The following is a 27,696-nucleotide window of genomic DNA, read 5'->3' as shown; positions in this document are numbered from 1 at the left end:
GGTGGCATATTTTTAAGCACTTCAACAGTGTTGGTAGCAGCCTGTCTTTGGGAAGAATTGCCCTTCTCAAGGGGCATGCTTATAGTGGCCACAAGCACGAGTTCCTCCTTTCAGATCAACCTATGTTTGTGTGTGTGTGTGTGTGCGCGCGTGCGCGCTCACATGTATGGGGTTTATATGTGTGCGTGTGCATGCACTCATGGGTGTGTTTTGCAGGAGATTGAACCTGGAGCCTTGTGCATGCTAGGCAAATGCTCTACCACTCAGCTACATTCTCAACCCTGGACAGAGTAAGGGTTGACAAGATTGGCAGGCCTGGGCTTTTAACTGTTGCCTCTCACATGTAGGGAGAGTCCTACTGATCACAGAGACCTCCCACCAGCTTGCCTTGTCTACATTTCATCACTCCCACACACACACCCTCTGCACTATGGCCTGACAGTGTGATCTGTACACAGGTGTCCAGGAGGCTGTAGTGAGCTGCCTGAACAAACAGACTCGGGAGCTTGCTGATGAGAACCTGTGCGTGACCAGCCGCCGGCCCCCACAGCTCCTGAAATCCTGCAATTTGGATCCTTGCCCAGCAAGGTAAGGGACAAGTTGCCGGCCCTGCCAGCCAGGAGTGTGTGCAGAACTGGGTGCATCTTTCCATGGGCAAGACCAGAACACTTATTGTTACCCAATGTTTTGAAAACCAATTAGCATCAGTTCAAACTTTCAGTCAAATCCACTTAAATTTAATTGAAACCAGGGCTTTGGAATTCCAGCCCAATCAATGGTCATGCACAGAGTCCAGAAGGCTTCATGCACTGAAGTGAGCCTTATGGCATGGCTGGTATGTGCACATGCCACATTGTTGCTTTCCCCTAAAGGCAAAGTGAACTGACCACAGACTTCATAGACTCTGTCGCCTTTTAGCCTGTGTCCCAAGCCCTCTTACCATAGTAATGAATTGACTTGTGACTTATAGGGTCTAAGGAACTGAAGCATCTGGGTGGTATAATTGACCCACTGTGAAATCTGTAGGCACACAGCATGCAGATTCATTATAGCACGCTTTGGGGTATGTGTGTTCATTCCACATGCGTAAAATCAATTAGAGCATTTCATTGTTTGGCCCTGCCTGGGTCTCATTATTGCCCAACTTTGAGTCTTAGTTAATCAATCCAATCACTGCTTCAGTCCACACAATTTTATGGTGTCTGGAGAAATTTGCCTTTTAGATACTTCTTTTTGAGCAACTATCCTCTATGATTCTGCTTTGGAGACATTTAAAGAACCAAAGCCAGACTTTCAAATCTGCTGATGGAATGAAAAATGTGCCTGGATGAGCTCATAGCCTAGATATGAAAGGAATGCTATTTCTGAGTGACGTTTCTCCTCCTTCTGCAAGGTATATCACGAGAAGCAGAATTTGCTTTCAGGCATTAACGACAGTTTGCTGGTTAAGCCTACGTGCTTCTTGTCTTATTTCTCATCCAGCTCGAGGCCTTTCTTTGTGACTTCAAAGAGACAGATCACAGGCCTTTATCAATCATATGAGGACACACTCCCATAGTGACACTTCTGCGCATCATCAGAATTGTTCGATTTTTCATCAGAATGGTGGTCCTGGGCTTTCCCCTTCATACAAAAGTGGAGAGAGCCACTCATGCCACACTGTCCATGGCAACCAGAAAACAGCCACTTCTTTGAGCAGGATCCCCTTCCCCACCATAAGAACAGCAGCCAGTGAAACAGAGCCAGGGCTGGACCAAGCAAAGCTCAGATCCAGTACATGGAATCCTAAGTAATCTCCTTTTCTATCACCTCCCTCATGTGGTCCCAAATCTCTCCTAACCTAATAGCTCCTAGTTCAGTGAGCCCAAGATTCAAGTGCTTGAGCGAAGGGTGCAGACTTATATTTGAATACAATGGAGTAGATCCAGCATGGACAGCCTGCAAGGCCGTTGGCTAGGAGGTCAGGAGGCCTGGATTATCACCTTCTTCTGTCACCAACTAGCTGTGTGGCACTCTCTCTTTCCACATTTATGTTGTAAAGATGATCTGAGGTCACTATGTCCTGCTCAAGGATCCCATGATTCTTCAATTTTCTGTAAGCAGAAGCATCAGATCGCGACTCCTGCTTCATTGTGCTGATAATGGCTATCATTTCTGTTCTTATTTATCATCACTTAAAAAACAAGAAGGGTCTTTTCTAACCTCATTCCAGTGCTGTGGTAACATCCAAATGCTGTGATGAGCTGAGACGTTGCCAAGGAGTTGGTGCTAAGACTAGTTGAAAACTCCTGGGGTTTGTGACCACTCACCTGCTCCTTCCTTGTTCAATAAAAGGAATATAACAGAAGGTGTTATTTCCCATCCTCAAAGTACTAACTGTGATTGATAAGTCTAATTCACTCTGTGACCTTTTTATTGACTCAAGGACAATTGTTGGGTTAGCAGGATTATGTTTGTTCTAAATAATCTTTGATTTCCCATCACCCAGCTATGGTAAGACCTCTCAATGGCCACAGATTTCTTGGGTTACTGTACACAGGCAAGTATCTGTAGAATGATGCTAATTAAAACTTTAAGGTGGGCAAAGTAGAGCAATCAGATAGGACTCATTCCCTTCAATTCCCACCTGAGAGCCAAAGTTGATTTTCATCTTAAAAGTGAGAAATATATAGGCACCTCTCCTGTGGAATATTTTAGTCTAATATCAGGGGAAAAAAAATCTGTCTTTCTACTCTCCTTGGTGCAAGATATATGCAGAAAGGGAAATGTGTTTGATAGAGGCCTAATAGCGCACCATTTATTCCATGCACCTTCCATCCAGTGGGGAGTGATTTAGATCTTTGATTCACAATTCTTGTTCCACATGGTTCAGTGTTTCCTCTGCATGTTGGTGTGTCTTCGAATGAGTCCTAACTTTATGTATGTGATCTTTTAGGTTCTTGGTCTGTGCTGATATCCATGTGTTTTTAAAAGAAAGAATAGCATTTTCTTTGGGACATTTAGAAATGTTGCAGGTCTTGACTTTTGCCTCTGAAGTGGTGCTAGGTTAAGATAAGACCCTTCCTGGGCAGTTATTAGTCCTGCTGAGCACTAGTGAAGAAGCCATTTTACCTCTTGCATATGGCCAGAGTTATCTGATCCTAAGGAGTGTATTAAGGACTCTGAAGAGTGAGATCTGACTTTTGGAGCTGTATTTCTAAAATTAAACTTGACTTCTCCTGACTTGCTCTGTGTGGTCAAAGCTTGTATCAGAAGCACATGTCTGACTTTCACCAGGTTTAGACAATGACATCGTCCTATCTGGTTATTCAAAGCAGGAAGGATGTGTTCTCAAGCTGAAGGGGTTCTACTTTTTCCAGTCTGTGAGTATGTATAGACGTGGGCATGTATGTGCCCGTGAGTAAGGCTTACATTTTTAGGGTAATTTTTTAAGTAGTGATTTTCTGTTGAAGAAGGCTAGATTTGAAAGTCTTTGGTATCAGTTTTATGCCTTGTTCCTTCTTTCTCTATCCCAAGCATCTGGGAATTGACATATAGCAGGTGTTTATTAAGTATTTATTTATTAAGTGTATAGGAAGGAGTAGGGCCGTATTTGTAAGTTGCAATGTTTAGGTCCTGTTATTATCAGTAGCTGGAAGACCTCAGTGCTCCCCTCTTCATCCCCTTTTCTCCCCTCTTCCACTTGATGCTGAAAATACCATTTTTGGACTCCTTTACTTTATGCCTTTAAATACCAAATATATAAATATCAAATATTGAAATACCAAAATATAAATTGTCTTAGGATTATAAGCTTTTATGTTATCAGCCATGTACAGCAAAGTATCCCCAAAGCAAGCATATAAAGGCAACGGAAGGGAGAGCACTAAAGGTTGAGGAAATTGCTAGCACTACCCAGAGAGGAGTGTAATTGTCAAGAAGGATGGAAGGTCCTGGGTGAAGGGTAGATGGTAATCTCTTCACGACCTTGCCTAACATTGGCCATAAGAAATTAGGACCACTTTTGCCTGTGAATCACCAATGAGAATTTTCCTTTAAAGTTGATGGCAAGGAGTTATCAATACAAGGAGGCAAAAAAATCATCTGTGCACCTTTACCACTGTCTGAGGACTTTGTGTCCAGAAGCCACACTACCTTGCCAGCCTTTCAGTGGTGCCTTAGGCAGACTCAGGGAAGAAATACCCCCAAACAAATTAAGATCCATCATTGGGAAAGATGTCACCTCCTGTTCCTAATCAAAAAGTTATCTAAGTATTCTAATTATTAATTATACAGGTAACACATAAAGAGGCTGATTGGTTAAAACTCAAGCAGAGCAGGATTAATCAAAAAACCAAGGTTTATGCTCCTCTTTTACCTCCATACTTTAGGTTCTAGTTCTTTCCTCTTCAGAGGTAACCACTGTTAATGGCTTGGTGCGTGTACTTTAGGGGGTTTTCTATGAATACATACATGAGCATCTACAATTACATAAGGTTTTATACCTGTATCAATGAGGCTTTTATAAATGAGATCTCATTGCATGTATTGTCCAGCAACCTGATTTTTTTTTAACTTAATACTGTTCACTAAAGATTTTTCACATCCCTGGGATTCTCAAAATACAAAGACTAGAACATACATTTAGACCCAGGATCAAGTCCTGCTCTGTTACTTTTAGCTTTCTAACCTTTGAGAGGTCATATATACCTTTTTGGATCCTCACTTTCCTCATCTTTAAAATAGGATTATAGCAGTCACTATAATCATTAATATCATTATAATCATCAATCAAGCAATCATTGTCTTCTCCTTTTCTTTCATTCTGGTTTTTGTGTGTGTGTGTGTGTGTGTGTGAAATGCTTCTAGTTTAAAAGAAAGCATGATTTTTGTAGACTTTTAAGACTTAAATTTGATGTTGTTTTTATTCGACTAACTTATATTAATTACACTCGCTAACTATCTCCCTGGTTTATAACAGCAGTGACATGAGCAGCCCAAGGAAAACCAGAAAGCACTACCTTTAAAAAAAAGTGCATGGCTGTTATTAATTATAAGCATTTGATAGCTTGGCCAGCGTGTGTTGAAAAGATTTGGTAAATGTATGTGGAGGAGGGGAGCAGAGTAAGCAATGAGAGCCAGATGGCTGAAAATGAAGGAAATTCCAGGCAATTTCTGCAGCTTTGTTCTAACATACTTTTTAAACTAAACTTTTATTTCTGTGCAACAGAGAACAGCTGAGTGGTACAGAATAGATAAACAGTGAGGAGGGACGAAAAGCCCCTAATTCCAGGAACGGTGCTTGGTTTCTGCCCTCTTCCCCACCCCATCTCAGTCTCTTTGCTCAGACCTAGGATGGTTCTTACAACCAGCAAGAATCATAAAAGAAGCCTGAGAATCCCTATTTGGAAAAAATAAAAAGAGTTCAGAAAAACTTCTTAAAGGTCAGAGTCTCCTCTTTAAAAGCATTCTTCAGAATGCCCATTTTATTGTACACTAACAAAAGCCATACATACTAGCAGCATACATATAGCATACATACTTTTTTATATCAACTTAAAATGGCCAGAGCAGAAGGTGTTGCCTTTTAAAACAAACACATTTTCATTTGGTTGATGGAGGTTTTAAAGCTTTGCGGGCACCCTCGCCTTTGACAACTTGTTTTAAGGGTTGCTGTTTCAGCATGATCTCTGAAGATTGGTTTATCTTCTGCAGTGCTCCCAGTTTCCATATGCTGTTTTTTGGCACTATCCATACTAACTTTTAAGCGCTTAAAGCAAAAGCACACCAAGCCTCACTAGCATCCACAAAAATTGAGTCCAGATTTGGATGCCATATTCAGGCACCTATGGAGAGTTACTGCTACTGACATCTTCTTCCTTGATAAACCCAGATCTGTCATATATTCTTTCCCTTTTCTTTCTCTGATATGTCTGTTACAAAAGAAGAAGCTGCTTCTTAAACATTGGGACTTATTGGGCCAGTGGGATCCTGTGTTGTTTCCCCACCATCAATGTATGAACTCAGAGATCAGAGCTGTCTGATCAGTAGCATTTTGACATCAACAAGGGTAAAAGTCACATGTGCATTTCCCTCAAGACTAAATTACTTTGCATGCTTAGAATAAGTTATTGCTTAAATGTCGGGTAAAAATCAAGGGACTGGATCTACCTTACCAACAGGTCACCTGAGAGCCTGTATGTTTCATTCTAAAGATAGGAACATCAGCTTTGGGAAAATCCATTCAGTTAAGTTCTGAGAAGGAAGCTTTTCTAGTTTCTTAACATCTATATAATTGAGAGACCCCTTAGATCACAAAATAAAAGTTCCTATACAGAGCATTGACAAGAGTCAGTCTTCTGCAAAAACAAATTAAAGCAGAGTGTTTTTATATTTTAATTCAGTAAAAAAAAATGAAAATGAAAGGGCATCATGTCCAGCATTCTGCTTGTATTTTGTCTTCAGAAATAACAAGAAGACAAAATCCTGTCTTAAAGGAGTTACCGGTTAAGGACAGATTTCAAAACAGTAACTTGTATGCATAGGAGTCTGAGAAGGCTTGAGGCTGATAAGCAGCTTCTTGGAATAGGGGATACCTATGCTGAAGGGTAAGGTGTCACTAGGATCATGCAGGTGAAGAAAAAAGAAGGAGACGGGTTAGGCAGGAGAGAAAACATGAACATAGAGAAAAGGTCAGGAGATGGAAGCCAATGGCAGAGGATGGGCAGAGACCAGGTTCCAAAGAGCTAAGGGTGCTAAATTAAGTTGCTTGGACTGTATTTCCCTCAGACAGTGGGGAACCACCGAAGGAGGATAAGCAGGGGTATGAAAAGGCCACATTTATTTGGAGAAAGATGATGCTGGTCACTCATTCAGGACAGCTTAAGTGATCATGTTGGCTGGCTTTTATTATTTATAGGCATTTTTTTTTCTCACGTAACACAACGAGTGCTCAGTTATCTGTTTCTTGAAAAACAAGTGGCCTCTCATGCAAGGGATGTGAGCATTTTGTTTGCTTCCTCTGTCAACCCAGCATTTGTTGACTCAGGCTACTCACCTGACAGGAGGCTAGAGCTGTGGATAAGGACATCACAAAGGGAGTCATGAGATGTGCAACTGCCTGACCCCTTCCAGCTCTAATGTCTGTGATTCTTTGAAAATGCGTGTTACCCACAGAATCAAAGCTTTTAGATAAAGAAATAAAAGGTGAACTCTATTAGAAAAAATCCTTAAGTCAAATTTAACATGCTGTTTTTGTTTAGATATGAAGTGTCTCCCAAAAGTTCATGTGTGAAACAATGCAAAAATATTCTGAGGTGAAGTGATTACATTATGAGAGCTGTAACATAATGAGAGGATTAAGCCACTTAAATGGATTGACTGTGTAGTAACTATAGGCAAGTAGGGTATAGCTGGAGGAAATAGATCACTGGAAGTAAATCACTGGGGGTATACCCTTGGGGTTTATATTTTGTTCCTAGTGAGCAGAGAGGGCTCACGCTTACACACACACACACACACACACACACACACACACACACTTCTGAGTGTTTTCCTCTGCCATACTCTTTTGTCATGATGTCCTGCCCCACCTCAGGCCCAGAGCTATGGAGTCAGCCAACCATGGACTAAACCATAAGCCAAAATAAACTTTTCCTCCTCTAACTAGTTCTTATAAGGTCTTTAGGTCACAGCAATGCAAAAGTTGACTAAAAGAGATGCAGAGCCTCTCTATTCATCATAAAACAGAAACTGACTTTAACTATAAATTAAACAACTATGAAAAAATCTACAGGAAAAAGACTTAAGTTTGCATAAGAAAACACTTAGGTAAAGGCATTCAGATAGCAAGGATGGTTAAACATCAAAATGGTAAATATTTTTATAAGCCCTTAATGGTGCTTGTTCATGTGAAGAGGATATGAAATATTCTACATCCCACTATTTAAAATTTTATGATGCACTTCAAGATAAATGATTTCTCTTTATTCAATCTCTACTGAACAAATATTTATTGAATGCCTCTTCCGTGCCAGGCATTGTGCTGGGTATATAATAATGAACAAAACCTACATTGTGCTCTTCTACATTGTACGTTTCTATTGGCCTTTTCTACATTGTGCTCAGCCAGAGTGACCCAGGCTTTGTATTTTTGATATGGCCATTGTTTTTGCTTGTTGGGGAGTGTTTGGAGGGGGATTGAACCCAGGGCCTCATGCATACTAAGCATACTCTATGCCACTGAGAAGCAGCCCCTTGCCCATACAACTTTCTTAAATCTTGAGTGTCTTATATGCTGCCTTTTTCAAGAAAGCTATTAAACTAAGCACCTTCCTGCAGTCCTCACTGCAATAAGAGCTGATGTATCTGTACAAGTCATCAATCCCTTTGCTCATAAGTTCCCTGGGGATGAAGTACCACCACCAGACAGCTTTTTCCTGTGGAGATGGTGATGAAACATTGGAGCTTTACAATTCAAAACTCAACAGCTTACAAATCAATCAACAGATATGGAGTGGAGTCTCCCAAAATAAATCTTTTCTACTTTTTGAAATGTTTGCCTTTCCCTACAATCTAGTGTCTCTAAAGTCCTCAAGTAACAATACAAGGGCAGGCAAGGATTTGGCCGAAGCTTTGAAAGGATTATTATTGTTGCCTAAGCATACACAATGCCTTCTTAGGAAATTTTAAGTCAAAGGCCTCATGCACAATTTGAGTTGAAGAGCTTTTCCTCTGGCCTTAGGGTTGGAAACATGCTCTGCTATGTTACTTTAATTGAGAAAAAAAAGAAATAGGAAAAATACTTGAGAAAGAGATGCTGAAGAACATAGAAAGGAGGGAATAAAAAGAGAAATTCCTGATTTTTGCCCAGTCATCTGGGGAGTACAGTTCATGAGAAGTTCACCCTCTGAAAATATTATTCCTATCATGGTACTGGTGGTAGGTTGGGCAGTTCTTGAGTTATCTGCTGCAGTTCAAGAGAGATCCATCATGAAGCAGAGCCCAGCCAACCCCTTCCTTCCCCATGGAGAATCTGTATTCTTCCTTCCTTTGTATCTTTAGTACCCACTCTCTTTACTCATTTGGTTAGTTGTCTTCACCTGGGACTACTGTGGATTTGGGTGTTTGTGTTGATGACACAAGGAAACCTAAGGTAAGGATGATTGTCACTGGGTTGGCACAGGTCCCCAGCACTAACTGCTCATTGCTTTCTCACAGGGCTTTGATTTCTACTTGGGTAGTTGCAGTCCTTGAGACCTAGCCAAACACATGGACTGCATGCTGGAACACATTCTCTGTACCTTCAGGTTATTGACTCTTGTCCCTGAGTGTGTGGACATAGATACCTTTTTGGCTGCTAGAGGAAGCTAGCCATGTGAGTAAGAGAGCCTGGTAGCATCCTCTGCCCAGGTTACTTATAGCTTGATTACTTGCTCTAGCATCAGTGAGGGTGTTAAATACAGAGGCCATGAATTGCTTTGCTGATGCACCTGCCTCTGGGAGAGGTAGCACTTGTCATCTCAGCATGACTTTTTCTTTGTTAGACAACGTATTTTCCTAATCGGAGGAATCCTGGCAACCCTTGAGAATGGGGAAACTTCAAGAGAACCAGAACCAAGAGACACAGCAATACCAAAGCTCTCTATTCCCCATCAGGAAGAGGGAGGCTGCTTGAAATAAGGGGGAAGTCATGGGGTTTGGAGGTCAGACAGATGTAGGGACTCTTATTTCCTTTGTGTCCTTGGACTGGCTACTTACACCTCTTTAAGACTCTGTTATACTTATCTGTAAAATAAAGATGATTATCCCATCCACAGAGGGTGTTTTGTAAGGATGATCACATTTGTAAAGCACTCATCTGGTCCCTACCTCATATGGTAAATGCTTAAAGAAATGGGGATCTGCCAGCTCTCTTAGATTCCTATGCAGGAAGCCATATAAGACCCTGATGTTTATTTTATATGCATTACAGTTTGTTCCTAACTGTCTTAACCAGCTAGTGTGAGAATACAGTGAAGGGAAGCTAAGGATAGAACCTAGCTACAAGCCAGCTTTCGGCCAGATGTCTTAGGCAGTGTTAGAACAGGAAACAGTCAGCTGGTCCTCATGGAGGACAGGGCTTTGGAGGACATTCCACTGGACTTTGACACCTGATCCAAAAAAGTATATTTTTAAGTACTATAATGAGATGATTAAATGAGGGCAAAGGAGCGAGTACCCAAATATTCCTTTAAAAGTTAATACCCTGTGTGACCTGACTGAAGGAAGAAAGATCCTTGGGCAAGTGAGGTATGTATCTAAAATTGAGTAACTTGTTCAGGTGGTCAGAAAAAGCCTGTAAGAAATCAGAAAACGAACATAAAGTCTGTTATTCCTTGCCAGTTTTCTCTCCAAATACTTATGAGAAAGAAGAGGAAAGGGAAGAAGTTAAAAAAAAAAAAAAAAGATGAGATGGAGCATCTTGCCTCCATGTCCCTGAAAACCTTTGAGCAAAATATGGTTTCCATAATACCGGCATTTATTTGGAGATTACAATATGCCAGGCATTCTTCCCTACGGTTTTATAAGGATGATACCATTCCTATCCTAACTTTACAGCTAAGCAAGTTAAGTCTTTGGAGAGATCGCTGGTGGTGGGTCCAAATTTGCACAAAGTATGTTTAATTCCAAAGCAGTTATTAAGAGCTTGGGGTTCAGTTCCTCCCTTTATTGATGATGTTTATAGATCTATCCATCACTCCATCTCTCACCTCCCATTTTCTTGGCACTTTGCTCTGGGCACAGGAATTAACATAGTTCAAAGAACCAATCCTAGTCCCCTCCTAGCTTATAGCCTCGTAAAGATCACAAACAAGTTAGCAAGGTCTTCTTTCCTCATCTCCAGCAAAGAATCTTTTTCTCATACTCTGTTACCAAGAGTAGAACATGACTTTTGGTGAAAACTAACACTTAGGGGACAGAGTGAAAAATTCATTAGAGCACATACTTCTCAGGGCTGGGAAATGAAGCATGCTGGAAGAGGGATTGAGTAAACCTAAATGGATACCTTAAATCCCAACACTGAGTCATTAGATGAAGAATTCACTTCCAAAAAAACCCCACATTTCTTATAAAGAACTACTAAATCATCCAGAGAGATGGAGTCTGGGCTTATGGATCTGGACGACATTGGAGGCTGTATTAGGGCTTTAGATCTTTGCTCTGCCTCTACCAAAAACTACTGGCCTGGTTTATGCTCATCTGTTTAAGTTATAAATGACCAGCACTCTTCCCCACCCCAACCCTGCCCTGCAATGCAAACTGGCCCCTGCCTCCTCTTCTGTGCCATTCTCTTTTCTGACTTTCCTGTTACCTCCCTGGGTCCCCAAGGCTTATTCTCAACCACCCTGCCTTCTTACTACCCAAATTCCTAGCTGTCCCTTCAATGTCTTGTACTATCTTCCTGTTTCTTTCAACCCTTGCTCCCCTTCCTGTCCCACGTTCATTTAGCTCGGTTCAACTAAGAATTAGGAAGACAAAACTATCTGAGCGAATTCAAAAAAAGGTGTATCAGGTCCCCAGCCTTTTATTCTAATCATAAGAACACGGACTTGGGACTCACACAAATCAGGGTTAAAATACAGTTTGTATAATTTATTAGCTCTTTGGCTGGGGCAGGTTGTTTAAAATTTCAGAGCTTGATTTTTTTTTCTCTTTAATGCTTGAATTTGTTGTGAGGATGTATATGCTTAGCTCAGTATCTAGCACATACTAGGTAAATAGTAATAAGTATTAGTTTCAGGGTTAGTAGGATCTTTTATATACCTCTGTAAGAAGTTACTCCTGGTTGGAGAATGTGGGTAATTTTTGAGCATTTTAGAAAATTGTGGTTCCTATCTCTTTTCTTGAGGAAAGATGGACAGTCTCTGTTACAGAGCAAAGGGGGTGCCCAGATTAAACCAAGAATGTCTGGTTCCTGATTGTCTCCTTCTTTTAGCTCTAGTCTTTGGAAGGGTGGGCATCTTCAGCTGGTTAAGGGAAAATCCAACTTAGTTCAAAAAACGTTCTTGCAATTTTATAGGCTCTGAAAAAAACAGTGGATCGGCCCTAATAGCTTATTTGGAGGTCCATATACAAATAGATTATTACAGTACAAGTCATAACAGCCATAATAGAGATATGAATGACAACACTATAAGAAGTTATCCCTTTTCAGTCCCCCAGGTGAACCTAAAAAGGCTTGATTCCTCTGTGTAAGTCCTCAAGTTACTCTCATTGACCAGGGAGTACATACATTTTTGTCTATAACCATATAACACAGTAACAATTATTCCAGCAGGTAAAAATAGATCAAATTAACTTACTAGAATTTTCACTGGATATTTGTCCCTCTGAACAACACTGATCATTTCTCTGTAACTTCCATGTACCCTCCAAGATATTTTGTTGCCTTGGCTCTGATGGTTTGAGAGATGTAAGGGAGACCTAGAAGATAAAGCATCATGTTTGTGTTGCATCTTTGAGCAATGATGGAAAACCATGGAAGACAAAAGGCCACTTGGCTGGTGCAAGCCCAGTACCTTGCCATGTTCCTCTGCTGTGAACTCTTAAGATCACGAACTCTTAGATTGAAGACTTTGGCAAAGTTCTCCAAGTTCTGTGAAATTCAATGTTATGTAAATACAAGATACTGAATTATTACTCTCTCCTTATTTCTTCTATGATATGATCCCTTTATCCCTTGCCACATAAGATATTTAGAGGGTTGGTTTTTAGGACCCTGCTATCTCTGATCAGTCTTCCTAATGCTTGCTTATTCTGCAGATGTCATTGAAAGATTTGCTTAACAGAGAGACAGCAATGTTGCAGAGAAATCTCAGTTCAGGAACTGACATTCAAATTGTTTTGAAGTTTAAGGGGGAAAAAAAAGTGCCAGGAAATTTATGCCCTGGCCTTAGTAAAAAGCTTACATGGATTGTGCTCCTTTATTAGTGTCTTAAGTGTATGTGGGAGGATTCTGTAGATCATTCCTGAATATGCCCAAAATGGTCTTCGAGAAATTACATGAAAGTTCTTAATGATAGCAAATGAAGCTTGTGTAATAGATGTACTTACAAGGGAAATTTTCTGGAATTTAAAAAGTCATCTTCGTGGGCAATATATACCACTTCCCCCCTCCTGTGCACACATGCATTCATGGCCATCTATCACACTTTTCCTGCCTCAACTCCTTCTTTGAATGAGCAAGCCAGCAAAATTGAAGAAAGCAAAGCCCAAAGCTTACACAATTTAAGCTTCGTCAAGCTATGGAAAATCACAGAAGGAAACCTTTATGAACACTGTGTTTATGGATGTAAAATTCACGGCAACTAGACAGATACCGTTTAGCAATGCTCTTTTGGGGAGAAAAACTATGCCAGAATTCTAATATGGGGGAGAGGCTGATACACATACAGATATTCATAAGCTGGGCCCTACTGTCAAGTTCAACTTTGCAGCTTTTTATGGGGATAGGCAAGTTATTTGTTTGCAATTGGGGGGATGGTTTGGGGGCCAGGAAAGCCTCCATTTGTCTCTTCTTTCTTCCTTTGTCACCTGCTAAGGCACTTCCACAGGCCTGAAGTCACATCTCAAGCACACCTAGAAACACTTTATGTGAAAATGGGCACTGTCATGCACTTTATCTTTAATTTAATGGAGGTTGAAGATAGAACTGACCCATGGCAGAGTGACTGAAACCACATGTGGGCTGGGTTGACCCTTCCTTGATCTAGGAAAGAGTAAGTGCTGCTTTCCAGCTCACCCTTGTATACTTAACTCCTCTGGGAGGGTAGTTCTGCAGAGCAAGGATGGTGAAAATGTGGCCTGCTTTTAACCACACGTGGCTTCGCTGCAGCTGTGTGTTAGGCAGACAGAGAAAGTGTTGGCTGGATTGTATTCCTATCTCTTGACATAAAGAAAAATAGTATGTTGAAGTCTGATATACTTGGTGATAATATCTTGGCCCTTTTTTTTCTTCCTCAAATGTGTAAAATTCCTTTTCCATTATGCCTCTGTGATAGGTAAACTCTAGATGAAGCCTACCCCAACATTTATGGGGCAGATCCATAATTGCTTGTTTGCCACCCCCTAACCCATTTGAGGAGCCCCCAAACCTTCCTTTGTGAAGAGATTAGTGTCTATAATGGATGAATATTATGAATACAGAATGTGCTCATTTATTTAGGAAGTACTTTCTCAGTGAAAAGCCAATATAAAGCTGGTTTTTTGCTCCAAAGCCCATACCACATCATATTGATGGATCAAGTCACATTACCAGTGAGTCCACAATCCTCAAGCAACATTGGAAACCCAACCTTGGTTCCAGTAGTTACTATAAACTGGATGCATTGATTTCTGGTGATTGAGAGATCAACTCAGTAAACATCAAATTTACATCCCTTTTCAGTAGGCTGCAGCAGCACTGTTAATACTGTGCTTTCTTTGCTTTAAAGCATAAGGCTTTATTTTTTTTTAATATTTTTTAGTTGTAGATGGACACAAAACCTTTATTTATTTTTATGTGGTGCTGAGGATCGAACCCAGTGCCCCACACGTGCAAGGTGCATGTTCTACCACCAAGCCACAACCCCAGCCCCAGGTTTTATTTTTTATACTCTAAGGAGCCAGAGAGTGGCGGGTTTTGACTGATAAATTTATTTAGAATCTAAAAATTTGACAAACAAGTCTCCCTTGGTGACTGAATTTGTAGAATCACAGATCATAGTTTGGTCTAACATTCTCATTTTTTTTAATCTGTGAGGAAAGAGGCCAAAGGTATTAAGTGACTTGCCCTAGAAGTCATACCCTAACAGGGTTCAAACTAAAAGCCTGAAGGGCAATGTTTCCTAACTGTGAGCTCAGTTTTTATCACAGACAGAAAGTCCAAAAAACAATATAAATCAAAAGGTAGTCCCAAGACTTTTTTGAGTTCAAATCCCGGCTCATCCACTTACAGACTGTGTTCTTGAGCAAGTCCCTAAACCCTACTCTGTCCTCATTTCCTTATCAGCAAGATGAGGATGTAATGGTACCTGTCTCCTAAGGGTTCCATACAGGTGAATGAGTACATGGAAAGCACTTATTACATGAGTGCCTGGTTATATAAGAATAGGCTCTATGTAAGCCTGCTCCAGTTGTCAAAAATGCACCAAGAGTCGGACTCAGGGGACAGAATAGGGGACCCAGATAGTCACAGGTGACACAAGGGTTTTTCACTAGGAAAGGAAAGGATTTTCTTACCAGACTTCTGCAAGAAATTTTTATTCTTTCTCATTCCATATTATTTTTTAACACCATGGAAGTGAATTTGGTATTGTATGTTATCACTGTAAGATGATACCAGTTACCTCAGGTACAAATCATTCATGATTTCCAAAGATGTGCATATGCATCAACATGGACAAATCCTTTTCAAATCCTTACTATGTGAAAAGGAGAAGTAGAGGGTAAGATATCAAACGGAAAATAAAAGAGGAAAAGAAAGAAAATAGTTGTATTCATAGAGCTTGAAGATTTTTCTAGTCATTTAATATAAATGAATAAGCATCAAGAATTAAGAATTCAGTTGTCCTCCACATAACATGGGGTAAAAACACTCTCCAATGTTTTCCACAAGCCATATGTTCTTATTCAGAATTCAGTTGTTGGATTACCCCACTGTTTCTATTTTCCTAACTGGAAAAATGGATAATATGCTCTAAGGATCAAAGGGCAGATAGAAAACTCTCTAACCTGAGGAGTGTTGGGCTGAATGCTGTCAACTGTTCATTTTTTAAGTGCAGAAAGCAAGCAAAATCAAATAGGAAGGTGGTTACATTAACCTGGGTATAGTGATAGCACTGATTCTAAAAACAAACAAAAAAGGAATCTCAAAGACTCATTTTTCTATTGTTCTCTTATGCCTAAGAGATAACATTATAACAGCAATAATGCTGCTGGTGGCTACCACAAGGTCCTTTGCTCCCAACCCTGCACAAGGTGGAGTCTAGCAGCAGAGGACACGGGTCAGAACTGAAGAGGTGGACCACTTACCTCAGCTTCTGGACCCCTCACTGACTCACTGTGTGGCCTTGGTCAAGTTACTTCAATTGCTCCATAGGTAAAATAAGACAATAATAGTACCTGTATCTTATGGTTGCCATGAAGATTAAGTAAATTAGTACATATGAGGTTCCTACAGCAGTGTCTACAAATAGCAAGCACCCAGTAATACTGGAAGCCATTGTTGTTACTGTTGTTACTGCTCCCATTTAATAAGCAAGTTGACATTCGGAGAGGGTAACTTGAGCAGGATTATAAAACACAAATGGAAGCTGATTCTAAGCATAGAATGTTGTAATCCAAAGTTCGGGGCCAGTCTGGGTCTTTGACATTATGCTCTTATGCCCCATGTTTAGTTAACATGACTTAGGGATTAGGGAGCTATCAAATCCAACTATGTTTAAAAATAGTATTCCATGGATAGAAACCCTAGCAATAAATGAGCATCAAGGAAAATCAAAAACAAATGAGAGATTTAATAAGCCAATATAAATCCTGACATGAAGTTTTCAACTTATTCAGAAATTAGCCTAATAATAATCCTTTAACTTGTCTTAAAATAACAAAATATCAAAGAGTAAAACACATTCTACTTAGAGATCTTTGTACCTAACTTGAAAAATAATTTTAGGTCATATTTGCATGGTCAGATAAAAAAGCATTTGAGAAAGTCCTCTCTCTCTCAACCCCCACATAAACATCCTTCAGGGCTAGAAAGAGCATGTGCTGCTGTTCCCACACATGTAAGCAGAACACCTGTTGGAATAGAGGCATCATGGTCTGTAGAGATTTGTGTGTGTCTGTGTCTATGTCTCTAAGTACATGTGTGTCAGTGTCTAACATCAGTGTGTGTGCATGTCTCAATCAGTGTGTGTCTGTTTCCCTAAATCTCTGTGTAGCTGTGTCAACGTCTGTATTTGTATGTGTCTAACATCTGTGTTTCTGTATATGTGTATGTCTGTGTGTGTACATATACTTCTCTATATATGTGACCAAGTCCAACATCCGTGTGTGTGTGTGTGTGTGTGTGTCCCAGCACTGATGGAATTAATTACTCTGTATCAATAGCTAGCTGCTTCCTGTTCTATCTCCTCACATATCAAACTCTTAGAACAGAGGCAGGGAGATCTCTCCAGGGAAAATGGATCTTTTGCTTTCCTCTATAAGGCAGGCTGGAATTGGATTTATGTTCTGATCAAACAGGTTGAAGGGCCTCGTTGAAGCGTCATGTCACCCAGTGCCATGGTCCCATTGGCATTCTCACTAAGCTGACAACTCAGGACAGACAAGAAAGTAGCGTGTTGGCCATCTTTGTCTTTGGCTACTTGAGCATATTCCATTCAGGGGTTTGAAGTGCAGTGGCCTTAAGCCACCTTTGTCATTAGGGGTTTGTCTGCCCTAAGTGCCTCTGCTTCCAGTCTCCTTTACATACCCACATAATTACATCAAGGCAAACAGTTGAGTGAGAATTGGAAATTTCCAAGATCTGCTATGTTTTCTACTTAATATTGTCATTACTGCAAATGACAGTCTTTCATTTTTTTTTTTTTTTTATGGCTGAATAGTAAGAAATTCTACCTCCTTTTAATTGACCTTCACCTAGAAGTCAGTGATCAGAGCTTGGAAACCAGAGCATGAAAATAAAAAAATGTCAGTCCAAAAATGCCTGGTGCTTCCGCACACCTCATTCTGCCTGGAGCACTCTGCTTCTACCTGGGCCTCGCTACCTCTTCTTCACCCTTCAAGACTCACTCCAGATATCACAGACCTCAGGAAGCCTTCCGTGACTCTACCTTTCCCTCTTCCCTCTGGACTCCCAATCTGTACTTTTTGTGCTTCTCTAATATCTTATACTTATTTGACTTATAGACTGTGAGCCCCCAGGAAATAGGTATATGCCTGTTTCATTTACTACTCTGTCCCCTCACTCAATATTGGCTCACCAAATGCTAGTTAAATGAATAAGTAAATGGAAAGCACTTATTGCCGTGTCTTATTGTCTCTGAAAGCCCATAAGACTCAAGAATATTTTTTAGTGCCTGTGCCCAAGTCCTCATTATATTTAGCACACAGCACACATACTACTAGATTTTCGACAAATGAACCAATAGATACAAGCACACATATGTATGTGAATGGCCAAATAGATGTGGGCAAGAAAAGGTAAGGTCCTGCATGACTGCAAAACACCTATGATGAAAAGAAAGAGGAGGTAAATCTTGTAGAAGATAATAGAATAAAATCTGTGGCTCCTAACATAAAGGACTGAACTTACCACACAATCCACTTGTAGAAAAAAACTCACAAATTTCCAGAAAGGTTTCTGTTTACAGGGTAAATGGAGAGGTTAAAAACTGCTCATGAGAACTGACTCAAGGGAATATTAGTTTGCCAGGGTTATTAACAAAGTATCAGTAACTGTGTGATTTACAATTTAAAAATAAAGAAAAATATTATTCCAGGTCTATAAGTTTGAAATCAAGGTATGGGAAAAGGCTGTGCTGCCCCTGAGCCCTACAGGGGAGGGTATTTCCTTACCTCTTTCTCAATTCTGATGGTGCCAGCAGACTTTGGTATTTGTTGACTTGCATCCCTCTAATCTTCCTTTGCATGGCCTTCTTCCCTCTGTGCATCTCTGTATCATGGTCGGAATTTACTCTTTTCCTAAGGACCTCATTCATATTAGATTAGGATCCATTCTAATAACCTCATTTTAATTTTTTTTTTTTTTTGGTACTGGGATTGAACCCAAGGGCACTTAACCACTGAGCCATATCCCCAGTTCTTTTTATTTCTTATTTAGAAACAGGATATTATTATGTTGCTTACAGCCTAGCAAAGTTGCTGAGGCTGGCTTTGAACCTATGATTCTCCTGCCTCAGCCTCCCAAGCCACTGGGATTATAGGTGTTTTCCACCGTGCCCAGCTTCATTTTAAATAATTGTTGTAAAGGCCTTATTTCTAACTAAGATCACATTCTAATGTACTGGAATTAGGACTTCAGCTTGTTGGTTTTGTTTGTGTGTGTGTGTGTGTGTGTGTGTGTGTGTTGCGGGAGGGGGGGGGTTTACAAAATTCAACCCTTCACAGGGGGAAATATTTAGGCTTGCAGGGTTTTAGTAAACAACGCCAACTATTAATCAATATCTAGATAGAGATGTTGATGTCCTGAGTTGATGAATGTCAGTGGATTTCCTTAATCCTAAAACACTTGATCTCAAATCTGAAAAGCCATATAGTCTCCATGGGATAACTAGAGAAAAATATTTAAGCAAACAGAATTGTAGATAAGGCGCTCTAGCACTTGACTCAGAACTGCTATGTTGTAAGTGTTATAGAATATAAACAAGAGCACACGAACAGCAAATCCAACAGGACTGCAGAGAGGGTGCAGTTGATGTGAGCTGGACAGTGAGGGAAACTTCCTGAAGAGGAATGGCTTGAATCAGATGTTCCAGTAGGAGCAGGGAGAACATTTATGCGAAAAAATGTTGGAAGAAAATTCACAGATGTGAAAAGAAAATGATGTATTAGGAAGCCAAGAAGCCATTGAGCCCAGCAGAAGCTCTCTCTATTTGAGGGAGGTAATTCTGGAAAAGGAAGGGGGCTCAATTAACAGAAGACCTTCAATGTGAAGATATTGATCAATTAAGATAAAATGAGAAAAACTGAAATAAAAATGTTGTTAGAGAAGAAAAAAAAACAACAGATGACACTATGTTTATGATTCAAAAAACTTGTTCTGAGATTTAGACTATAACCCAAGTACTAGTTTTAGTAAGATATTTCTAGAATTCTATTTTTTTTATTGGTTGTTCAAAACATTACAAAGCTCATGACATATCATCTTTCATACATTTGATTCAAGTGGGTTATAAGCCAGCTGAAATGTTAAACTAAGAATAAAAGTAAATTTTTATATAATCTACCCTACTAACTTGTTTATCAGGAAACTCATATCTGAATTATAACAGCCAATAGGAATTATTATTTTTAAATTTTTAATTGGCACATTATACTTGTACATATTTGTGGGATTTAGCATGATATTTCAATACATGTGTGCAGTGTGCAATGATTAGACAAAGATAGTTGGCATTTCTATCACCTCAAACATTTATCATTTCTTTGTATTGAGAACATCCAAAATCCTAACTTGCTATTTTGAAATATGCATTTGATTGTTATCAATAATAGTTATCCTGTTGTGCTATAGAACCTTTAAAGTTATTCCTCCTAACCAACTGTGACCCTGTGACCATTAACCATCTTTTCTCCATCCCTCCTTCCTCCACAATCTTCCCAGTGTCTGGAATCTATTCTTACACTCTTCATCTCTGTAAAATCAACTTATTTTACTTAACATAATGTCCACAAGACTCACCCACATTACTGCAAATGACAGTCTTTCATTTTTTTTTTTATGGCTGAATAGTAAGAAATTCTACCTCCTTTTAATTGACCTTCACCTAGAAGTCAGTGATCAGAGCTTGGAAACCAGAGCACGGAAGATTTCACTGAATCTTTGAGGAAGGGAAGCTATGTGTAGGTGAACAAGCACATGGGTGTTTTCAGACACAGAAGTGTGTGGAGGTGAGAGAAGACTGAAGAGACTTTGTGTGATTGGCACTCTTCTTGATGTTTGTGTTAGTCAGCATTGCATTGCTATGATCAAAATGCTTGACAAGGACAACTTAGAGGAGGAAAAGTTCATTTGGGTTCATGGTTTCAGGGATCTTGGTCCACGGTTGGCTGACGCCATTGCTCTGGACTTAGGTAAGACAGAACTTCATGGCTAAAGGGCATGATGGAGGAAATAAAAAGTAATAAAAGTAAATTTTTATATAATCTACCCTACTAACCTGTTTATCAGGAAATTCATATCTGGATTTAACAGCCAATAATTATAACAGCTCATGGCAGCCAGGAAGCAAAAAGAGTGAAAGAAAGGAGCCACGGACATCAAGTGACCTCTGTCCACTAGCATGTCCCACCTGTCCACCCAGGTGACTAATAATTCAAATTATTAGTCCATCAAATGGATTAATCTACCAATGTGGTTACATCTCTCATAATCTAATTGTTTCAACTCTGAATATTGAAACACATGAGCTCTGTGGGAGACGTCTTTAGATCCAATCCATATCAATACTATTCTGCCCTTTGACATTCTCCAAGAAGGAAGTAGGTTTAGAGACAAATGGCATGCTAATAATGATAAGAGACAGTGTATCTTGCTACAAGTATCACTTTTTTGTTAAGAGAGATCATTAACTTAAAAAACAGCAAAGAAAACTTGATAAGAGATGTTGGTAATGTTAATAATCTTGGTTTATTTTATTTTTAGCAACAATTCAGAAGGTGAGGTGAATTGGCCTGAGTGAAACATTCACATGCACCATGCTGTTCACAAGTGGAAATGAGTGCCTTGCCACCTCAGGTGTTTGGTAATCTTGGCTATAACTATTTTTGTGGAGCCAAAACCTCATGCCAAGCAGGATCACTTCCAAGAGAAGCACGACTCTATCTCCTATTTCCTTGCTGTTTCATATAGGCAGTCCTGTTTCTCCTGGTGTTATTTATCATACATGCTTTTGGTTGATTTTCCTTTTTTCTTTTTTTTTTTTTTTTTTTTTTTTTTTGGCCTTTAAACACATCTTTCAGTCCCTACTGTCTAACGTCTTTTTAAATTTTATTTATTTTTTATTTGGAGTTCCCTAAAATACAGCGGCTGTAAGTGGCCAGGTAGCAGATCTGTTGCTGTAGCTATGTGGTGGCTTTTCTTCTCATCTTCTCTGAGGTCTCCTCTCTGGAACCCTTCATCATTCAATCCACTGGCCCTTAGTGACTGAGGAGCATAGAAGGAGTAACTGAGTTCTCATCCTACTTTGGGGAAACAGCTTCAGCTTGCTTATCTGCACAACAGGGATGACACACGAGCTTTCTTACCTCAGAGTTAGGAGGACTAGATGAGACAACCTAGGCCAAGGGGCTTCGGGAAGCAGATGGGTCACACAGATTCAGTGGTAATGAGTACCACACTGTGTGTCTGCTGACCTCCTGCATTCCCTGTGGTTGAACCAAATAGTGTAGTGATTAGCTCATTGCTATTACCTAACACTTTCACTATGTCTCCTGGGTTTCTGTCAGTTCTCCCCTCTTTGCTGAAAGCTTCTTGACCATGGTGAGTACTGTTTCCACTTTGGGCAGTAAATGCTAAATAAGTTACATTCAGGCTTCTGACACTCCAGGAAGCCTTCTCACTCTCTCATTTAGTCCCTGTCCTCACAATAATTATTCCTGCACTGCACAGGTATTTACTGAGCACTCAGTAACAGTAATTCATGTGAGCTCATATTTATGGAGCCTTTTATCTGTGCCAGGCACCATGTTTAGCCCATAACATAGAAGTTCTCACTTAAACTTCCTAACAACGCTACGAAGTAGGTGTTGCTATTATTTCAGAGTAGATTGTTAAGTAACTTTCCCAAGACTGTTCAACCAGAGAGTGGCAGGGTGCAATTCATTCATGAACAATCTGATCCCAGAACCATGGTCTATGTTATGCCATCATACCCTGCTGAGCATCTGCAATATACCATGAGTAGTAGTAGTTGCTGGAGATATTGAGATAGATAAGGGTCCTTATTGCCCTTGTGAAGCTTAGTTTATGGAGGGAAACAGGTCCAGAAACAAATGCCTATAGCAGAATGGGGATGAGCCTGAGGGCAGAAGTAGCCACCACAAGGAGGAAACAGATGGTGGTGTGCTGTGGAGGAAAAGGTCTGCTTTGTGGGAAGGGAGATCAGAGAAGTATTCAGACTGGAGGGGATGTTCAGAATCCAACAGAGAGGATTGGACTCTACTGAGAGAGCGCAGAAGAGGATGCACAGCTGAGCAGAGCAGCAACCTGAAACTAAACTAGAATGGCATTTCAAGTTTGTGAAGCACCTTACAGGACAGCCAAGGAGTTGAAATATGGGTGACAGGAAGTGAAACTGATATATTTTTATAACCTTGATAACTTTTAAATAATTAGTTTTTTTTAAGTTGCAAAACTGATATACAGTGTTTTCTGTGCCCTGCATCTCATTTTCCTATTTTTTAATCATTTCAAACCATTTGAGAATAATTTTGGATGATACTCCATTGCATCTTAACAATTCAGCATATTTTTCCTAAATACAAGAATACAGTCCTACATAACCACAATATAACCATCAAAGTCAAGAAATGACATTGATTCAATATATCGCTATCTAACCCATAGACTCCATTCAAATTTTGCTATTTGTCCCATCATGTCCTTTATAGGTTCAAGATTCAATATAGAATCATCACAGGTTGCATTGGTTGTCATTTCTTTTTGGACTCCTCTAATCTGGGACAGTTCCTCAGTTTTTTCTTATCTTTTATATCCTCCAATATTTTTGAAGAGTACAGGCCAGTTACTTTGTAAAAATCTCCCTCAATTTGGATTTGCTTGACATTTCCTCAAGCAAATGAGGAAAATTTTATTTTGAATTTTATTTTAATATTTAGTTTTTAGTTGTAGTTGGACGCAATACCTTTATTTCACTTATTTATTTATGTGGTGCTGAGGATCGAACCCAGGGTCTCGCATGTGCGAGGCGAGCGCTCTACCGCTGAGCCACAATCCCAGCCCATGATTTTGAATTTTTGACAGAAGTAATCCACACGTATCCTATTTTCTTCTTCATGCATTTGAGTTAGTCAGCTTTTCATTGCAGTGACAAAAATACTTGAGAAGAACAACAGAAGGGGAACGTTTATTGGGGCTCACAGTTGCAGAGGTTCAGTCCTTGCTCAGCTAGTTCCATCACTTTGGGCTAGAGGTGATGGAGAACATCACAGCTGAAGGGCCCGATGAAGGAAAGCTTCTTAGCTCATGGCAGGTTCAGGAACCAGAGAAGGGGAGGGGGAGGGGCTGCAGGGAAGAGGCACCCTTCCAGGGCACACCCACAGTGATCCACCTTCTCCACCCATCCCCCATCTGACTATAGTTACCTCCCAGTCAGTCCACTCAAACTAGGCTGGACTGATCAGGTTACAGCTTTCATAATCTAATCATTTCACTTCTAAATATTCCTGCATAAACATGGGAGCTCTAGGGCAATATCTCATCTCCAAACCATAATAGCATAATGTCAGGAGAAAGACAGTGGTCGCTATGTCCCATGACTGGTGATGTTAACCCATTGCTTGATTAAAATTATGTCTGCCAGGTTTCTTGACTATAAAATTAATAAGCATGTCACACCTATTAATAGTAAGGAACAAGTATTTTATAGAGAATATCTTAGTCCATTTGTGCTACTCTTACAGAATCACAGAGTCTGAGTAATTTGTAAAGAATGGAAATATTTTCTTAAGCTTCTGGAAGCTAAGAAGTTCAGGATTCTGCCCCTGGCATCTGGGGATGGCTGCTCTCTTCTCCCAGGGTGCTCCTTGGAATGCTGTGTCCTCACATAGCAGCAAGCTGAAGAGCAAAAGGGGAATGGATTCCCTTCATCAAGCCCTTTTTACACAGCATCAGTCCATTCTTATGACCTGAGCACCTCAAAGGCCGCGCCTCTGAACACTGGTGCAATAGAGATCAAGTTTCCAACACATCAGTTCAGGGAGACACATTCAGACCATAGTAAGGAAAGAATCTGATCCTAAGTAAATATCTATTCCTCGTTGGCTTTTCACCTACCGCATTTAATACCCATCGACTATTCTTACCTGAGTTAATTATCATGATGGCTACCGAATGGTAACTTTCCAAATTCTTCTGTTCCTTCTAGATTATTAATAGGCTTTCCATTGCAGTGGAGCTTGCTTGAATTTATTTATTTATTTATTTATAAATTTCTGTTTTACTCAAAGGGTTAAAATCTATTACTATTCAATCGTTCCAGACATAGCCAATAGGAGTCCTTCTCAACCAGGCCCCCCACTGTCCTTTTGACATATAACTCATCATTCTTTGAGCACTTCCCAGTTTTCTGGTCTAACAAGATGTTCCAGGTCCATTTTTCCTTCCTGCAGAACCTGACCTGGTGTCAGCCATTTCTATAAAAACTGGTTGCTTTGAGTGGAGAACTAAATTCTCTACTAAATGGATTCCAGGATCTGGACACATGATATATTTAATTCTTCTAGGATGCCATTGCTTCTAGGCCTTTCAGTGGAGAGAGCTAGGAAGTACTATATAGATAGAAATATTATATTTATATCATTTATAGCTGTTGATATGACTGTGTCTATGTATTAAAAAACATGAGTTCAACACCAATCCAATTGTACAGGGTTACTCTAGTCTTCCTGCTTTTCATATTTGTAATTCCCCTCACTGACAGTAAGAAACCTGGCTCACATTGTTTTCTAGATATCTATGTATTTGTTCAGTTCTCCCTGAATATTTGACTCCCAGCTACCCAGGCCCAATGCTGAAGCCTATCACATGCCAATTAGCCACTCCCAACCAAACTGCATGCTAAAGTTCATCGCCCACAAAGGGGAAGAAGGAAGGAGGAGGAAGGAGGAAAAAAGCCAGTTTGAAAGCTCAGCTCCAGAATTATAGGGCCCCCTTTCCTGCTGGACCAAAGCTGAACTCTGCACATACTGGCTCCTTTCCCTACTGAAACTCAGCTCTGACGCCAAAGAGGGTTTGAATCACAGCAAGTAAAATGATCATATTTGCACTGGGAGTGACATTTGTAGCTGTGAGCTAGGAATAGATTAGATACTGGGAGATGTGGAGATAAACTGGAAGACACTGGTAAGAAAGATGAAAAACTGAAAGCAGGATGCATCCTAGGCTGTCTCTCTTTGCCTTACCTTAAGCTTTCTAGACTCGGCCATATCAGTGGTGTCCTATTTATTACTGTTGCATTGTTCTCCACCTCCTGACCTCAGAGGCATTCTAAAAGAAAGAAATATCTTCAAGGACTTTTTTTTTTTAATCACAGGATAGAAATGGTATGGAGAAATGTCAAATTGAAGTATTACATACAAATTTAAGAAATACTTCTAACAAAAAAGTAAAGTTTACAATGGTGTTTCTCTTCCAAAGAAAAAGTGCACTTTAAATTACTGAATTTGGGGGAGGGGAATTTCTTGCAAAAGCCAAGATAAGAGAAGGTTCTTAGGGCATAATAGCTTGGAGTGGGGAGAGTCTGCCATTAGAAATTATGTGTCTTTATACCAGCTACAATCAGTTGCTGGGAGGCAAAGGTCATTACCTTTTCTGAAAGACTAAGGCAGAGAAACCAAGCAACTCACATAATGAGCCCTATGCAAAAGAATGCAAAAAGCCTTCCTTTTGTGTAGCTAATACTAACACAAGCTGCTAAAAATGGCCAACCACAGTGGGCCCTTGATTGCCCACATTACCTCTGATGGCCACCTTTAAAAGCAAACATCTCTTTTGGGAGGACCACACACTGCCTTTGCCCATTTCGCTGCCAAGGAGCATTGTTGCTTCATTGAAATCACAACTGCAAGTGTATGCATGACCCTGGGTGGTGTCCATGGTTTTGTTACTGTCATTAAGAAATAGATCTGTCAATGTTGTCATTTATAACTTTATGAAGCTTAGCACACTGGGGTGTCCAGCCTTGACCACTCACTCAGTCATCCTGGTCTTAAGAGACAGTGTGTGATGGTTAAGCATGCAGGAGCCAAGCTGCCTGAGTTTGAATCCTGGTTCTCTTGTTTACTTTCTGCATGAGCTTGGACAATTTACTTAAGGCTTCAGAGCTTCTGTTAGTGTACCTGTAAAATTGGGAAACTTCTTCAGAAGATTGATACAAATTGTGAATCAGTTCTTTTTTTCCCGTATTTTTTTACTGGGGCAATAAAGTTGTACACAAGGGTGGAATTTGTTGTTACATATTCACACACACATGATATAACAATATAATTTGGCCAGTATCATTCCCCAGTATTTCCCCTCTCCACATCTTGGGTGGCCTTACTCCGGGGTCCTACGGGGACCTCAGCAAAAGCAGGTGGGATGATGCAGAGCTGAAGCTTACACATCCACTGTGCTGGCCCCTGTGATGAGGAGCAGCTCCATTTTCAGTGCCCTGTGCCCAAGTCAGGGTAGACTTGGGTATGATGTAGATGACATTGACATCTGCCTGCAGCAAGCATTTGGGGGCCATGATTTGACCTCTCCAGACCTCAACTCCTTATTGTTAAATCCAGATGATAATTGTACCTGTCTCATGGGGCTGTGAAGAGAATTAAAAGGAAATAATGCCCATAAAGCAGCTAGCACAATCTGGTTCATGGTAAATGCTGTGTAAGTGTTAGTATGACTGTTGCTGTTGGTGATCATGTGCGAGGTCAGGTAGATGGCTCTGGCTTATGACTTATGGCTAAAGGTTCTCTGCCCACCTATGACCAGTGACCGGCCAGATGGAGATAGAGCGACAGGACCAGTCCAGTTGGCTAGACTTTGGGCAGATCTCCATTGCTGTCAGGGAAATAAAGTGAGAATCAGGAAGCCAAGTCTAATGTCTCAAATCCAGTTACAGTGAAGGTCAACTCAAGAACACCTCTGGCTGGGCAGAGGTAGGAAGGCTAATTCCAATCACTGAGGAGGAGGGTCGCCCGGCTCCTGCATGCCCTGGGTCAGGAGTC

The 27,696-nt window shown here is 40.3% G+C and overlaps 1 protein-coding gene across 4 annotated transcripts in view; it reads left to right on the top strand.

Moving 5' to 3' along the window:
• The window catches only part of Adamtsl1 (ADAMTS like 1), a 905,649-nt gene that overhangs the window by 751,391 nt on the left and 126,562 nt on the right, over nt 1-27,696 (top strand). For all 4 annotated transcript variants that reach the window (XM_048783907.1, XM_048783906.1, XM_048783909.1 and 1 more), the window contains one exon: nt 459-588. In XM_048783907.1, coding sequence (XP_048639864.1) covers nt 459-588 — 130 coding nt within the window. The remainder of the gene's footprint in view (nt 1-458; nt 589-27,696) is intronic.

The sequence above is a fragment of the Marmota marmota genome, unplaced genomic scaffold, assembly GCF_001458135.2.
Source record: "Marmota marmota marmota unplaced genomic scaffold, marMar, whole genome shotgun sequence".
Lineage (NCBI taxonomy): Eukaryota > Metazoa > Chordata > Mammalia > Rodentia > Sciuridae > Marmota > Marmota marmota.
Note: the sequence above shows the minus strand (reverse complement) of the source record. Positions and strands in the feature narration are given on the sequence as shown.